The sequence below is a fragment of the Scardinius erythrophthalmus genome (genome assembly GCF_964197995.2).
Source record: "Scardinius erythrophthalmus genome assembly, chromosome: 5".
NCBI classification, from domain to species: Eukaryota; Metazoa; Chordata; class Actinopteri; order Cypriniformes; family Leuciscidae; genus Scardinius; species Scardinius erythrophthalmus.
Genome location: NC_138225.1, coordinates 34,136,509 through 34,153,967, shown reverse-complemented (window position 1 = coordinate 34,153,967; position 17,459 = coordinate 34,136,509). Strand labels below are relative to the sequence as shown.

Sequence of the window (17,459 nt, the reverse complement as noted above, 5' to 3'; positions counted from 1 at the left end):
AAAGTTTCCATTTAACATGTGCTGGGTTTTTTTCCTCTATGTTCGCAGAGGCCTTGGGACACGGTAACTCCCTGTGGAAGGGGGAAAGAGTGGAGTGGAGGGAGATATATACACCGCACGTGTATTTTACTGCTCTCGAATAGCCCGGCACCGTAACTCATTTCTATTGGCATATAAATTCGACAGTGAACCCAGCACGTGCGTCTGGCTCTTCGGCGTGGCCCTATCCGCTGCCGTAACTGTTGATCTGCATTAAACGTGTGGCTGGAAAGAGGGATGGAGAAAGGGATGAATGGAAGCGCTAGATGGGGATAGATCCACAATGATGTCTTCATTTGTCAAGTGTTGGAGAAATATGGGTGGAGGAAGTTTGGTGTATGTTCCGTTCCAGGCCTGCCTCTTTTTGGCAATAACCCTTAGGGGTCTTCCTTTCAAGCAGCGTGTCTCCCGAGGCAATGTAAGGCAGATGTAACAGGCACACACACATTCGTAATCATTTTGAAGAGAAAATACCATTGCTGATTCCCTGTTTCCTCCAGGACAAATGTGGAAAAATGAGATAAGTGTTGCTGCTCTCTCCAGGCTCCACAGGAGGGGAACTGCAGGTATTTGAATCCGAAAATGGCCCTGAATGTGTCTCTCACAGTCATATCGGCATGGATGATTCGGTTATTCTATCGCAATAAATGCTAGTTGGTTCGCATATGGTAGAGTTGTGTGAGCTGCTGAAATGCAATTTCGGTCTTCAAAAAGGGAAGTTTGAGTGTAGTACGATAAGGAATTTCTTAGTGTATAGCGCTGAATGTTTTTTGTTGGATTTAAGAGGGTTAGGATGGAGTACATAAAAGTTTTTTTTTCCACAATAACTATCTGCAAATAATTCAACTGAATGGTCATGATAGTAAAGAAGCACTGTTTAGTGTGGATAACAGTATAGTTGCACCAAACAAGTGTTAAAAAATAAATCCGTCAGTGTCGGAGATGAAGCCTGTCAGGTTGTTCATGTACTTCAATATGTTGTGTTGTGTCATTTCCTAAGCCAACCGCTCTCTTTCACTTATTATTTCCCGTCAAAACTGTCCTGTTGATTTGCAGGCAAAATAAAATATTACAATAAATTGATTATTTAATTATACACATGATTATGTTTTATTCATTGTCTTTAATAATGTGGAATTTTGCAGGGGCAAAATAATTGAGTTGTGAAGTGGGGGACACATTAAAGCAGCATTATGCAGCTTTGCCGATTTCTTCGCTGTTTTCTCGCTTTTTGCTCGCGGGTTTCTCTATAGAGCTCCCCCTACAGCTTCGGAATAAATATTTGACAACACTGTCGTCAAAACTTGTTGGCGACTCGCCCCCCTCCCATCTTTTCCCGCTGGTCATGTGTATTTGTTTTCAAAGAACCCGGCGAACGCACGGAGCCATGTCCACTGAGGTATGTATGATACACAGAAGGCTAGCATATAAATGTTTAGATATTGTATGTGTGCAGTGCCGTAAAGCAATTCGTTACATCGCGAGACCTGATATCACGCGATACTTTCTGATGCTGTGGCCGGCGGCTCGCCAGCCCAAAGTTGCAAGTGTGGTTTTTCGTCTCACAGGCGCTCGAGGGGTGCGAGAAGACCACCATTCAACCCGAAAACAGTCATATAACCATTCCAATGACTCCGAAGATGTTCGGTTAAGATAAAAAATGTTACTTAGTTCACCTTTAAAGGCACAGTATGTAAGTTTCGCCACTAGAGGACGTTTATTCAAAACAATTATGAAGGCATAGCCTGATGACGCTGTGAATGAGTGTGGAATCATGGGAGTTGAGGAAAAGCAATATGATTAGACTCATGTTCATGGAGGATTTATTAATGTTACTGGTATGAAGCAGGGCAGGGCAGAGAGCCTGGGACATTTTACATGGCTGTTTTTATTATGCTTATATGCTGCAGTCGGCCGCTGCCGCTCATTCGCATTCACCTCCTTCTCTGAACTTGAACTTGGTTACAGTTACATTTGATCACTTAAATTCACAGTATCCACAACTTTCCTGCGAGTCTTAATGGGCGTCGCCATGACACTCGATACTTCCTGTTGCCGGTATCTCAGTTCCGGTTTAGCGTAACGCTTAATGAAGCTTGCACACAAGGGATACTCGCGTCGCGGTACAAACGGGTGAAACTGATTACTGACAAGTAGTAATGCTGACAGCAATGGCTCCTTGTGGCTCAACGTGTACCGTTGTCAGGTGCACAAACAACACGCGAAAACTGAAGGATTTTATGAATGGGAGTTGTTTCCAACATAAACGGACCCTCTACGCAGAAAGAGTGTTTCTTGTAACGCTACTTAGAAAAAACTGCAGTACAACTGTATATATATTTTTAAGTGGTATGTTTATTGTTTTCAATAATTTGAAAATTAATTCGAGAATTAACTTGAATGTGCAGCAATTTGTACAAATAGAGAGTATGTTGGCCTATATTTGTTGTAGCCATTAAATAAGAGCATTTAGTTTCATATTTGTTCAAATATTATAATGCAATTTTTTTCCATCTATGTTGATTATGAAAAGTGAACACCATGATCATCTTCATCTTTGCAGCAGACACTGACACAAAACACTAGTTTATTAATAAAAATCAATGCACGCGTTTCACTGGATTTACAAATGCACATCTTGCTTATTGCACGCACACTCGGCACACATATGATGTCAAAATAACGAGATATTGTGTTGAAATAACATTATTAATAATAATAAATCTTTAATAATATTTGATTGAATGCCGAATGTTGTGCTTGTTCAATTTAATAACATTAATACTTTAATTGTGATCATTAAAATAATTGAATATTAAATATTAAGTGGCCAATTTTTGCTCATTTATTAAAAGTATTTATATATAATAGCACCCCCTCAGCACACGTTAAAAAATTATCTGGCGCCGCCCCTGGTTATAACGGCCCACGTATTAAAAATGATTGGGTCTAAATTGGGCTCGGGCTCATAATTACAGTTAATGTGTCGGGCCGGGCTCGGACACAACGGTCTCAGGTAGGGTCGGGCTTGATTTTTTGGGCCCTATCTAAGCTCTACTCCTCATTATCCAAGCAAATTGTTTGGGTTTGTTGAGGCTCTCTGATAGCGGTATCTTCAGGCTAACGTAAACCGGAAGTTCGATACCGGCTTGTTCTACGTTGCCATAGCGATCACGGGAAAGGTCAGAGTTCGGGAAAGTCGTGGATCTTATCCCATTCTAATGAAACAACCATTTCACAAACAAGTGCTGAAATACTCATACAGGATTACAGGTCACTTTATTTGACGAATTAAAATTGTGGGGTAACGCAGTGCTATTTTACTCGGTCAAAACAATCATACTAAAAATACATTTGAGTGTCCTGAATGTTATGTTATAGCATTACTCTGTGCGTTCGGTAACTGGTATAAGACACTTGTTGCACATTGCAGTAAGCTAGATCATATTATAATATCATATTAATAAAAGCTAAATGGCATGCAATTAATTTGAAAACTTCGTATGGCGGAGAAAATGCTGTATTGCTGTTGATAAAACTCTTTCTGATTTTGCTATGTTAGCCACTTGACAAAATAGTGTTACATTTACATTTATACATTTGGCAGAGGCTTTTATGCAAAGCGACTTACATTGCATTTCAAGCGACACATTTACATTCTTATCAGTTCTTGCTTTCCTTGGGAGTCGAACCCATGACCATGGCGTTGCAAGCGCCAGTGCTCTACTGTTTGAGCTACAGGAAAACAGTTACTCTGTTACCGTTATCGTTACTCGCAGTAAATCACGGTAACAGTTGTTACCGTTACTCGCGGTAAATCAAGAAAACAAAGGATTCGAAAAATAAGACTAGCCGTGTTGAGCTATATAACAATGGTTAGTTTTTAGTCAATAAAGGTATCCAGACAGTTGCTCACCTGTCAAAAAAACAAAAAACAAAAACATAATATAAAGAAGCCTTTTTTCCATGGTTTCTACCGAAGTTAAACCGTAAACCAAGGGTAATGCGGATATGAAGCCATTGACAGGCGACGCAATGACACGGCCCGTTACACTGGTTAAAATATCTGATTTCTCTGGATTTAAACATTGTTGGAAACATTTGGGATAATGTAAGTACACAAGTCAACAGAATATATAACAATGTTCTAGTGGTTTTTGGTCATTTTAATCCAAAAATCATACATATCATGCCTTTAAAGGGTTAGTTCACCCAAAAATGAAAATTCTGTCAGTAATTACTCACTTTCATGTTGTTCCAACCCCGTAAGACCTTCGTTCATCTTCGGAACACAAATTAAGATATTTTTGATTAAATCTGAGGGCTGGATCACTTCTCCATAGGCTGCCAGGTGACCGAAACTTGCTGGCCCAGAAAAGTTATTAAAGAGATCGTTAATATAGTCCAAGTGACTACAGTGGCTTAATCTTAAGTATATCAAGCGACGAGAATACTTTTTGTGTGCAAAAACAAACAAAAATAACGACTTTATTCGTAACACAGACGCGCTACGCAAAAACACTACGTGAACCAACTAGAGGCCCAGAGAGAAGGAAATGAATAGTGGAATAAAGTCGTTATTTTTGTTTGTTTTTGCGCACAAAAAGTATTCTCCTTGCTTGATATACTTAAAGGGATAGTTCACTTTGAAATTAATTTTTGATATGTTTTAGCTTACCTCAAGGGCATCCAAGATGTAGGTGTCTTTGTTTCCGCAGTAGTTTCAATTTTGATATTTTTAGGTCAAACCGTTCTTGTCTGTCAGTCATATAATGCAGGTCTATGGTCACTGTCTCAAAACACAAGCACAGAGTCCAAATTAAAACAATTCCCCATCGTCCAAATGAAACAATTCCCCATCATAAGTACACATTGATGGCCTAAGACACGAAACGAGCGGTTTGTGTGAGAAAACGAACAGTATTTATATAGTTTTTAGCTCTTGAAAACAGCACACGTCCAAATGGTCTGACGGCGCGGGCGAGTATAGATGTATACATAGATGTCGCCTTGGCTACGGTTTCGTTCCAATGAACTGCAGTAGCGAAGGCGACATCTAGTGTATACATCTATACCCGCATAGATATATACACTAGATGTCGCTTTGCTACGGTTTCGTTCCAATGAACTGCAGTAGCCAAGGCGACATCTATGTATATATCTATACTCGCCCGCGCCGTCAGACCATTTGGACGTGTGCTGTTTTCAAGAGCTAAAAACTATATAAATACTGTTCGTTTTCTCACACAAACCGCTCGTTTCGTGTCTTAGGCCATCAATGTGTACTTATGATGGGGAATTGTTTCATTTGGACGATGGGGAATTGTTTTAATTTGGACTCTGTGCTTGTGTTTTGAGACAGTGACCACAGAACTGCATTATATGACTGACAGACAAGAACGGTTTGACCTAAAAATATCAAAATTGAAACTACTGCGGAAACAAAGACACTTACATCTTGGATGCCCTTGAGGTAAGCTAAAACATATCAAAAATTAATTTCAAAGTGAACTATCCCTTTAAGATTAAGCCACTGTAGTCACTTGGACTATATTAACGATCTCTTTAATAACTTTTCTGGGCCAGCACGTTTCGGTCACCTAGCAGCCTATGGAGGAGTGATCCAGCTCTCAGATTTCATCAAAAATATCTTAATTTATGTTCCGAAGATGAACGAAGGTCTTACGCGGTTGGAACAACATGAGGGTGAGTAATTACTGACAGAATTTTCATTTTTGGGTGAACTAACCCTTTAAGGCATAAGTATTGATTATCTATTGATCATACAGAAAAACCTTTGAAAAACTCATATATTCACTGTATTTCCAGTTCTGTGCAGACATTGTGGAGCAGATGGATGCTTTTCTCCCTCTGGCTGTGGCGTTTAGAGAGGACACCCTGCTGCCCGTGTGCTCCAGCTACGTGGAGGTGTGTGGCCGTGTGACTTCTTTCCTACTGACGAGGCTGGAGGAAAGGGCAGGGGAAGTCCCGGCCTCAGCTCCCCTCAAGAACCTGCCCATTCTGATGGCCACCAGTGACTACATTCACCAGACACTCACTCACTATGAAAGCCAGCTCAGAGACATGTGAGTTAAACACATTTTTTAAAGCACTCCTGTTTGTCGATTATATTTTCTTAACTTATCAATATGTAGCAAGGACGTATTAAATTCAAATTGATCAAAAGTGACAGTAATGGCATTTATAATGTTTCAACACATTTATATCTCAAATAAATACTTTTGAACTTTGAATTAATCAAATAATCCAGGAAAACGTTCACACAAAAATAGTACACAGCAAACTGTTTTCAACATTGATAATAATAAAGAAATGATTCTTAAACACCAAATCAGAATATTAGAATGATTTCTAAAGGATCATGCGACTTTGAAACAATGCTGAAAATTCAGCTTTGCCATCACAGGAATAAATGACATTTTAAAATATATTAAACCAGAACTAAAAAAAGCCATTTTGAATTGTAATAATATTTCACAATATTATAGTTTTTTGATCAAATAAATGCAGCCTTGTTGAACATAAGATACCTCTTTAAAATTCTTTCAAGGGTAGTGCTAGTGCACACTTTAATAATGTTTTGAGCTAGTCCAATGCAAGTCATTTTAATGGTAAGATTTAGTAAAAAAAGTATATAATTTTCTTAATTGTTTTGTATTCCAGTAACTATATAAATATCTTTAAAACAAGATAACATTTGTGTAAGTTATTAGGACTTGTTATTAGAGAATATACATTATTTTTATTCACTTTGTTTTTAAATATATTTTGAAGTTTATTTTTCTTATTTCTATTTTTAAGAAAATATAGGTTTATGCTTAATACAACAACAAGAAGAAAACAAATAGCCAGAATCTTAGTCTAGATTCTTAACATTTCTAATTTGCATGCATTTGCATTTCAAATGCATAAACACCTGATAAAGATCTTAATGTTTGGCCCAAGTATACATTTATCAAATGCAGAAGCTGCACCGTATTTCTGTAGTGGATGTGGCGTGAGGAATGACAGTGAAGTCTGATCCTCTGTATTGTGGTAGTCCTGATTTCATAAATAACTCCAAATCTCTCCATGGATGATAGGTAGGCTATATTAAAAAACCCAGCTTGGGTTTGACCTGTGCATTTGTACATAAAATGAAAAGTGTTTGGAGAGGGTGAGCACTGCTAAAGTTCACCGGTTTATAGTGCACTTTGTCAAGCCTAGGTTTTCCTGGCGAGGCAGCCTGTCAGACGGATGTCAGATTTACTAAAATGCTGTAATTGGATTGTAAAGAACCGGAGTGAGACGTACGTGAGCTGGTGGACTCTGACAGAACTATTCACCTATGTGTTTGTAAGGTTACAGCCGAGAATGAGCAACAGAAAGAGAGTGAGACAGACAGAAAGGGGTGTCAGACCATATGTGTGGCCTTATTCTTAAAGAAGGGGACTGAGAAAACATTAGGGGAGGAATTAGGAGGTGTTGAATGATTGACAGGTAATAATAAGAGCCATTTGCTGATATTAATCACTTAGTGGCTCTTTGACCTGTAAACTACACCGCTTTTGCTTTAAACCAGGCCTTGTGTCTTTGATGTCTCCAACACCAGGCCTCTAACTCTACTGCCCATTCAGAGAAGCCAGGATGTATTGGCGGCCCTGAACGATCACCTGACCAGCTACTGCGTCCATGTGTGCACCACTAGTATACTGCAGGATGCCGAGAGCCACTACTGGAGTGACCCCAACCCTTTTTACGAGGTACAGATGGTTGTAGCTTTTCTGGCTATATTTTAATAATAGTTCATGTTACGTGGAAGCCTTGTTGAGGGCTTCTCTGTGGGGTTGGGTTAGGTTATTGGAAGACAAAACATCCTGTGCTTTTAAAGAGTGCTCAAGGATAAAGCTGTGGTGAAGTCAAACAGCATAATCACATTCAGAACTTAAGTGTATATGTATTGAAATGCAGTGACATTGGACAATAAATGATACATTGTATTATTGTATTCTTAAGTAGTCGCCCTCTTCAATTCTTGGCTGTTCTTTGCACATTGTCCTTGACTGTTTAGTTGATCCAAACTCAATCCTTAGTTGATCCAACCTCAAGGCCTGCCATACTAAAGAGCCTTTAAAAAAAAAAAAGAATGCTTAAACGTTTTGCATATGTGACCCTGGATCACAAAGCCAGTCTTATGTTGCACGGGTATATTTGTGGCAATAGCCAACAAAACATTGTTTGGGTCAAAATTATAGATTTTTCTTTTATGCCAAAAATCATTAGGATATTAAGTAAACATTATGTTCCATGAAGATATTTTGTAAATTTCCCACCTTAAATATATAAAACATTTATTTTTGTGAATGGATGCTGCACTATCGCCAATAGAAATGAACAACTTTAAAGGCGATTTCGATTTTTCTGTACCCTCAGATTCCAGATTTTCAAATAGTTTTATCTCGGCCAAATATTGTCCTATCCTAACAAACCATACATCAATGGAAATATTATGTATTCAGCTTTCAGATGATGTATAAATTTCAATTTAAAAAAAATTACACATAAGACTGGTTTTGTGGTCCAGGGTCACATATTTGTAACCAAATTCCAGTCTCAGCAGATCTGACAAATTTTATAGAACCAGAATGTGTTTGTGTAAAACCTTCTTGTCTTTCCATTAAAGAAAAAGAACATTAGTTTGTTCATTGACTATATATTAGAATTTTTTTTGTGGGGTTGGGGATGGGTTGGAATACTTTTAAAATCCTATTTTTATATTATTTTATATTATTCTTTTATTTAAGTCTATTTGTTTTGTTGACGGGGCATTATTTGGTTAAGCTTTTGGAGCTTTTAGCTTGATTCATTTGTAAGAATCAGTTAAAATGGTCCATTTTAATCAATATATTTAATCAAAATTTTCATTCAACAGTTTGTTTGCATCATCATCCGTTTTTTTTATTTAAATTACATGAAAATTGTAATTAAATTGTCTTATTAAAATGTTTTAGATTACATTTACATTTGTGCAAATTAATAAAAAAAAAAAAAAAAAAATTTGTTTTATTAGGTCATTACAGCATTAATCTTAATTAATGTTAATTTCAACATTTACTAGTCTAATACATTATTAAAATAACGTGTATTTGTTAGCATTAGTTAATGCACTGTGAACTAACATGAAAAAACAATGAACAGCTGTATTTTTATTAACTAACATTAACAAAGATGAATAAATATTGTAACAAATGAATTGCATAGTTAATTCTTAGTTAATAAATAAATGAATGTTAAAAAATGAGACCTTATTGTAAAGTGTTACCAAATATTCGTGTACACTAAATAAATATCCGTATACACTAAACATTCTTTTGTTTATTTATTGAAAAACAGCCCTTAACTATTTTTAACTAGATTTTTACTTCTTGCTGTAAGCATTTCGAATTGATTTGGCTGCAATTGTTAATAATAAAAAAGATATATATATATATATATATATATATATATATATATATATATATATATATATATATATATATATATATTGTTAATTAAAATTCAAATCAAACTTGTAAGCCTTTTCAGACCAGTATTGATGTTTATATTAAACACGGTCATAAGTAAAAAAAAAAAAAAAAAAAAAAAAAAAAAAAAAAAAAGTCTAGCTACAGTATATTTCTAGCTGCAAAGCTCTCAGTCCTAGTTCTCATAATGACCCTTCCTCTAGTCTTTTCAGTGTTGCCCCGAGGCAGCTTTTAGACTAACCATCTGTGTGTCGAAGAGTCTAGCCGTTCCCGTAGCCCTAACCTTACCTCCATTAAGATATGGGCACAGTCATAAGCGCTCTCACAGATGCGTACGCACACATCCGCCCGTCGCGGGGCTGTGGGGCAGACTGGCCTGCTGTGTGCAGGTGTGAGTCTGCGCCTCTGCTGACCTGTATCCCCTCTTCCCCCCTCCTCCCTTTCACTTCCTCCCGAGCAAATGCCAAAGGGCCCGAGTGCTTCCAGAGGCCCAGTCGCTAGCGCTAAATCCCTGGGTCCGGACGTGTGTTCATGCCCCTGTGTGTCCCTTTCTATGGCTGACTTAGCCGTGGCTCACTGGTGGACCACGTCCCAGCTCTCATTAGGAGATGTAGTACATGGTTGTTAATAATCTCTCTTTGGTCACACTGTGAACTCCTAATGCGGCTTCCTCTTTGCCTGAAAGTAATTAGCCTCTTAGGAAAGCAGACTCTCTCGTCCTTTTTATCATTTTTCTGAATTGTGTTTCCATTTCTTGCTTTTTTCCGTTAGAGCTGTTGAGCAAGTATCATACAATTCTGAAAGCATCTCAGCAACGCAAGTCTGAGCCTTTAGATCAGTCAAGCTTATTCCTGTTATGCTCTACATTTGTGCTCTGTAGCTTTTTAAAAATAATATTGTGTCGCAAATCATTTCTTTAAAAGTGCAGAAATAGCTTCATACTTCAACTTTATTCATTAAATCTTGATTATTTACACAGTGACACGATTTTGCATAATAGGATTGAAGTTAATTGGATGGAAATAAAGAGCTGAAGCTCACTAAATGTGGCAATTTGAAATACATTTTTAATATTTTTGAATCTTTTTGACATTTTTAAATACATTATACAGATTTCTGTCATTTTATCGAAGGATATAATGTTTTAGAGCTGGGATTTTCAAACTTTGTGTCTGGGTAGCCCTAGGAGGCCGGTGGAATAACACTTGTTAACTTAATATATTTATTAAAAAATGTTAACGTATAACAATATTTTCTTTTTTACACATTTAGGCAATTTGATATTATTACTGTTTCATAATGCTTTCAAAATACATATAAAGTATACACAAATATAAATATAAATTATTATATAAATGCATTTATTTAATTTATTTATATAAATATAATTGTGTTAATACAATTATTAATAACAGTTCTCTAATAGTGGCTAGACAAATATATGATGGGCATTTATACTTAATATATATACTGTATATACTGTATATATATATAGTTGCCCTGGTCTTTGGCATCATCAGAAAGTTTGAAAACCTCTGTTTTAAAGTGAGACAAACCAGCTAATACATCACATAATTCATCAAATCTGTTGTTTATACTTGTTCATGTTTATGCTGTTTTCCCCCACCAAAAAGTGATATCACATCCTGGAGGATGATGTCATGGAACTGGCGTTTGTTAGTTGCAAAAGTCTAACAGGATGGAAAGTAAAATTGAGAGCACAGGAAAAACCTATAAAATCCAATTAAAACGATATTCCCAAGAAAACATGTTTTATTTGAACTATTGTGATTAGAGAAAGGAAAAATGCTGAAACATCTGGAGAATTTCTTAATGAAATCCCAGTTTTTAAAAAATAGATTTGCTATGGACTTGGAGACATGGTTAAAAAGCAACATCTGCTCAAACTTTAAAATTCACTCCTTTGTTCAATTTGGGATGTTGTGGGGGAGAAAACAAAACAAAACAATATGATTTCCATTTTAAAATTACGAGTTATATTTCACCCAGTATATTAAGTCTCACATGATGAGACTTGCATAACAGGAATGACCCGTTACCATCTTGACTCAGTGTGCATGCATGTCTGGGTAATGTTCAGATGAACAGTGATTGAATATCCAGATTAAAACTTCAAAGTATCCATACGCTCTCTCTTTCTCTGTGGTAATGAGGGGTCCAGGTGCAGCGTGCATGACCATGAGGGTCTAGAGGAAGATTGTCTGGAAAGACCTTTCTCCTCATTTCGGTATTTATTTGCAGTGATATCATCATCATCTCTTTACCAGTCTCTCTTTGTCTCTCTTTTTTTTGTCTCCTCCACCATTTTTTTCAGGGTGAAAGGTGTTCTTTCTCCATCCAGATGTGGCACTATTTTCTCACAGGCCTGCGCAGTGACCTTTGGGGCGCTGTTGCCCCCGTGAAGGCCCGGCAGACCTTGGCCCAGGTGCTGTGTGAGACCCTGGAGGTTTTAGTTCAGAGGTACTCAAGAGCGCGACCCTCCTACAAAAGACTCCCTCAGATCAGGTACCAGATAAGAGGATCGTCTGAAAACCTGCCGTATTTAACATTAGAACTGTTGTTATTTTTTTAAATGTCTCGGGTGGGCATGGAATTCTCAGTTCCTTTAAATGGTTCCATTCACCATTGTTTATTCCATTCCATCCCGTTCCACAGACAATATTTCAGTTTGTGTGTGGTAGTTTTTCCCTCACCAACATTATATTAATAAAATACCATCTCCTATTGCTATAGATAGATAGATAGATAGATAGATTGATAGATAGATAGATAGATAGATAGATAGATAGATAGATAGATAGATAGATAGATAGATAGATAGATAGATAGATAGATAGATAGATAGATAGATAGATAGATAGATAGATAGATAGATAGATAGATAGATAGATAGATAGATAGATAGATAGATAGATAGACAGACAGTTAGATAGACAGACAGACAGTTAGATAGACAGACATACAGTTAGATAGATAGATAGATAGATAGATAGATAGATAGATAGATAGATAGATAGATAGATAGATAGATAGATAGATAGATAGATAGATAGATAGATAGATAGATAGATAGACAGACAGTTAGATAGATAGATAGATAGATAGATAGATAGATAGATAGATAGATAGATAGATAGATAGATAGATAGATAGATAGATAGATAGATAGATAGATAGATAGATAGATTATATAAGATGAATAATTATAGATGCAACATCTGAAATTAATTATAGCTGTAATTAAATGCAAGTATTTTTAAAATATAAGTACAATGTAAAAACATATGTACACAATAAGTTCATTTAAATGTTAATGATTCATTTAAATGTTAGTACATAATAGTTAAAACACTTATTATAGACCATATATATATATATATATATATATATATATATATATATATATATATTGTTTTTTTCTCTCCACAATTGACCCTTCGCTAAGCCACGCCTGAAAACCGCCACAGGCCAATCGTAGCTTAGCAACCGTAACTAGGCGCGGGAGGTCTGGCAAGCTTTCGAGCGAGGGAAACATGCCAAAGCGTTGTGCGTATGGATTCATTGTGGAAATCAGATACCCGGTATCGTAAAAGTTTGGACGGGGTGGTGGATTTTGTTCCCTTCCCGAAACCTAAAACCCAAGGGGAGAAATGCCGGGCGTCATCTTCATTTATATAGTGCTTTTAACAATGTAGATTGTTCCAAAGCAGCTTTACATTGATAATAGGAAATTAAAAGTAAAGTGTTTTGGCTTTATAGCAGCTCTAGAATAAAGTTATTGTCCAGCTCGTGGATCAAGCAGTGTGATTAAAGGCAAGACGGAGGCTCACAGACATAATTTAACGTTACTTAAAAATATATTTCAGCATTTTGTTAATCGACGGCCAAACTAGTAACGTTACCCCAATCCGATCGCGACTCTCCCGGTGTCTAGTAAAAGTAAAAGGTAGTTAGTAAAAGGAGGGAACATCAGGGGGCTTGCCGGAGATCTCCAAGGTTGGTATGCAAACTTAATCAGTTCATAACAGTAAGTTAATCACTTATGTGACCCACGACGTGTGAGCAGTAGCCTGGCGCGCTACAAATATAAGCGGGAGAATGTTATCATTGCAAAGTGGTCAGGCTAATGTCTTTTGTTTCTTCCACAATACTTATGGATAAGCTGTTTGATTTATAAATATTAGAATATTTTCAAATTTCACTTACGCTGCTGTGCATGCACATAGCTGTTCCTCAATTTGTGTGTTTCCCATTTGAATGATCAGCGTACGAGGCGGCTACTGCTTGCACTGGGACCTATCGTTATAGGCTTTAGCTTAAATTTTGATGAAATTATTCTCTAATCGTTTGCATATTATGTCGTGGATATAGCCCTCGAATGCATACTGCAGTCTTGCTCTCTCATATTTTCACCTGTTCGCCAAAAATGACTAATTATCTCCTTAGGAATGTCTGAAACCAGTGCATACATACTGTAATAGACGTGCCAGGCGCAAAAGCTTAACAGGCGTAGCAACAGTAACTAAGGAGGGCGGGGCTTAGCGAAGGGTCAATTATATTAATAAAATACTATTACCTATCATCTTATTGTCGGTGTAAAAAGAGTGTTTGAACATGCTGGATTATTCTCATTCGGTTGTTGCGTTGTGAAAATGTGTCGTGCTGAAGTGGCCATGCATGGTTAAAGTCACCCGTCTTCGTCTTATGGTCAGCAGTCACACTCAAACACACTGTAACTGAGAGCAGTCGTCCATGCTGTCTGATTGAATGATCTTACCGTCTTTCTGCCGCACTGAGACGCACAAGCCCACCTTCCATCAGGAACCTCGGGCTTAGCAGACAGTGTTGAATGCTTTAGTGATTATGCCGGTGTTCGGCCCCGGGGGTCAAAGCAGATCTCCAGATTTGTAGAACAGTCTCTCTTTGTTAGCACATGGCCCTGCCTCAGCGCCTGGCGGAGGGCCCGGTTCTTTCATGCTAGACGGGCCCAACCGCCCAGGCCTTGTGCGTAGCATTAACACATACTTAAAGTGGTTAAAGATGCCACAAGAGCACGCTTCCCCTCCACTCCAGGACTGATGAGAAAGAGCAGATCGCCCAAGGCTGCACTGAAGGAATGAATGGAGGGAAAGTTTTTTTCTTTCTGCAAGGACACCCGGTTATGAGCTCTTCAGTGCCGGGTGAGCTCAGGGTCTGCCAAGCAGATGGGCTCTGACTCTGCTCCCTTCTCTTTTTCTGCTATCTGGTGAAAGGGGAACTTTCGCTGTGCTATAAAGCAGAACTTGGTGGTAGGTGATGAAAAGTTGAGTTTAATATGGAAACCAAAGTGGGTTACTCAACCTCTCTGGATACTGAGAGACTGTACAGAAGTACATCATACACTCATTTAGCGGTTTGAACTGAGCAGAGCATGCATTAGATAGATAGATAGATAGATAGATAGATAGATAGATAGATAGATAGATAGATAGATAGATAGATAGATAGATAGATAGATAGATAGATAGATAGATAGATAGATAGATAGATAGATAGATAGATAGATAGATAGATAGGGTCAAAACCCATGACAGCATTATTTATGTATCTGTTCAGAGACAGTATAACAAATAAATGAGTCATTCATTGGAAACGAATTACTCTAGAATGTGCATGTGTATAATTAGGCCCTGAAAAGTCAGATTTTGAGGGGATTTGAGATAAAGACAAGGTTAAGGTTAAGGTTAAGGTTGGGGTGTAAGTTAGGGTTTGGGGTTAATATTTGTTTCAGTGTTGACAATCAGCACTGTGATTGGCATGCCCAATGAAATCTTACTATTAATATCATTGATTTTCAAATTAAATAATCATCAAGCAGGTATGACCATACAGTGTAGCTCTATTAAATATCACATATTACACATAAAATACACTTTTTTGCTAGTAAATTTTGGTTATCTGTCTCGTTGCCTCCTCCAGGGTTGATATTACAGCTCTTCTGCTGTGCGTGGAGCATCTGATGTGGAGTATGTGTGAGTCTGTGGAGGAGTTGCTAAGGCCAGATGCAGCCCGTGGATCTTGGATGTGGTCCATACACAGCCTGTGTAACCAGCTACTGACCGTACTGGTCATCCTTACATCACCTCTGGCAGAGCTGCACAGGTGACACAAGAGTCGGGATAAACTTGCTGGATTATTGAGAACTACAGGAGCAAGATTAGTCGTTTGATGAGAGTGTGCTTATTTATTTATTCGTTCTCTCTCTCTCTCTCTCTCTCTCTCTCTCTCTCTCTCTCTCTCTCTCTCTCTCTCTCTCTCTCTCTCTCTCTCTCTCTCTCTCTCTCTCTCTCTCTCTCTCTCTCTCTCTCTCTCTCTCTCTCTCTCTCTCTCTCTCTCTCTCTCTCTCTCTCTCTCTCTCTCTCTCTCTCTCTCTCTCTCTCGCTCTCTCCAGGGTTTTTCAGGGAGGCTGTGGTGGAGGAGGCAGCAGAACTCCAAAATTTCCAGAGGGAGTGAACAGTCGTGACACAATGTGGCTGAGCGTAATGAACCCTACACTGTTCACTGAGGAGCTGCTGAGGTACTGACAGTATTGAGCAACAAACCAAAGTGTTCAGTCAGTGGTCAATGATAAACCCATTAATGCCATTTTCCTCCCCAGAGATGTCTTATAATTAGAATTACACTACCATTGAAAAGTTTGCGGTCGATTAGTCTCTAATGCTCACCAAGGCTGCATTTATTTGATCATACGGTAAAAACAGTCATATTGTGAAACACAATTACAATTTAAAATAATGATGTATTAAAAAATATATATTTTAATATATTTTAAAATACGTAAAGTAGGAGAGAGGCCGCACTATGCATATATACTTTTATGTGCAAATAAAAGTATATATGCATAGTGCGGTCTCTGTCCTACTTTACGTATTCTAATTATCCAGGCCAGCACTCTTAAAGTTTATAAGTATATGCATTGAGTGAAGCCTACTCCTATCCTCACTTAATATATTTTAAAATGTAATTTATTCCTGTGATGACAGAGCTGAATTTTTAGCATCATTACTCCAGACTTCAGTCACATGATCTTTCAGAAATCATTCTAATATGCTGATTTGGGGCTCAGGAAAGATTATTATTATAATCATTGTGGAAAACAGTTGTGCTGCTTATATTTTGGTGGAAATCGAAAGTTCAAAATAACAAGATAAATAAACTATATACTTATTACTAATACTTAGTTACTTATTTATATTTATAAGGAATTAAATGTGATTTCTGAGGTGGACACATATGTATGTAATAATAATAATAATAATAATAATAATAATAATTATAATAATAATAATATGCTACTTCTTCTGCTACTTATTTATATAAAATATAATGTCCAACAAGTGTTCCAATCCGATTACATAATTATAATGTAATATTATTAAAATAAAATACTAGGGCTGTCAAAAGATTAATCGCGATTAATCGCATCCAAAATAAAAGTTTGTGTTTACATAATATATGTGTGTGTACTCTGTATAATTATTTTGTATATATAAATACACACACATGCATGTATATATTTAAGAAATATTTGCATACATATACTGTATATATTTATATATAATTTATATTATAAATAAATATTTTTTTTTATATATAAATTACAAATTTTTCTTAAATATATACAAGCATGTGTGTGTATTTATATATACAAATTTAATTATACACAGTACACACACACAAACCTTTATTTTGGATGCGATTAATCGCGATTAATCTTTTGACAGCCCTATAAAATACTTGTAACACATTACCCCAAGATTCCATAGACACAATAAAAACATCACCAGATTGTGCTGTACCTCGATTTCTGAGCCCATTTTTAAGTTTTATTACAAG

The 17,459-nt window shown here is 37.0% G+C and overlaps 1 protein-coding gene across 1 annotated transcript in view; it reads left to right on the top strand.

Annotated features, from left to right (window-relative positions):
• The window catches only part of kiaa0825 (KIAA0825 ortholog), a 151,803-nt gene that overhangs the window by 35,984 nt on the left and 98,360 nt on the right, over positions 1-17,459 (top strand). The window contains exons 8-12 of the mRNA XM_081365791.1: positions 5,869-6,125; positions 7,652-7,802; positions 11,899-12,089; positions 15,543-15,725; positions 16,015-16,140. Coding sequence (XP_081221917.1) covers positions 5,869-6,125; positions 7,652-7,802; positions 11,899-12,089; positions 15,543-15,725; positions 16,015-16,140 — 908 coding nt within the window. The remainder of the gene's footprint in view (positions 1-5,868; positions 6,126-7,651; positions 7,803-11,898; positions 12,090-15,542; positions 15,726-16,014; positions 16,141-17,459) is intronic.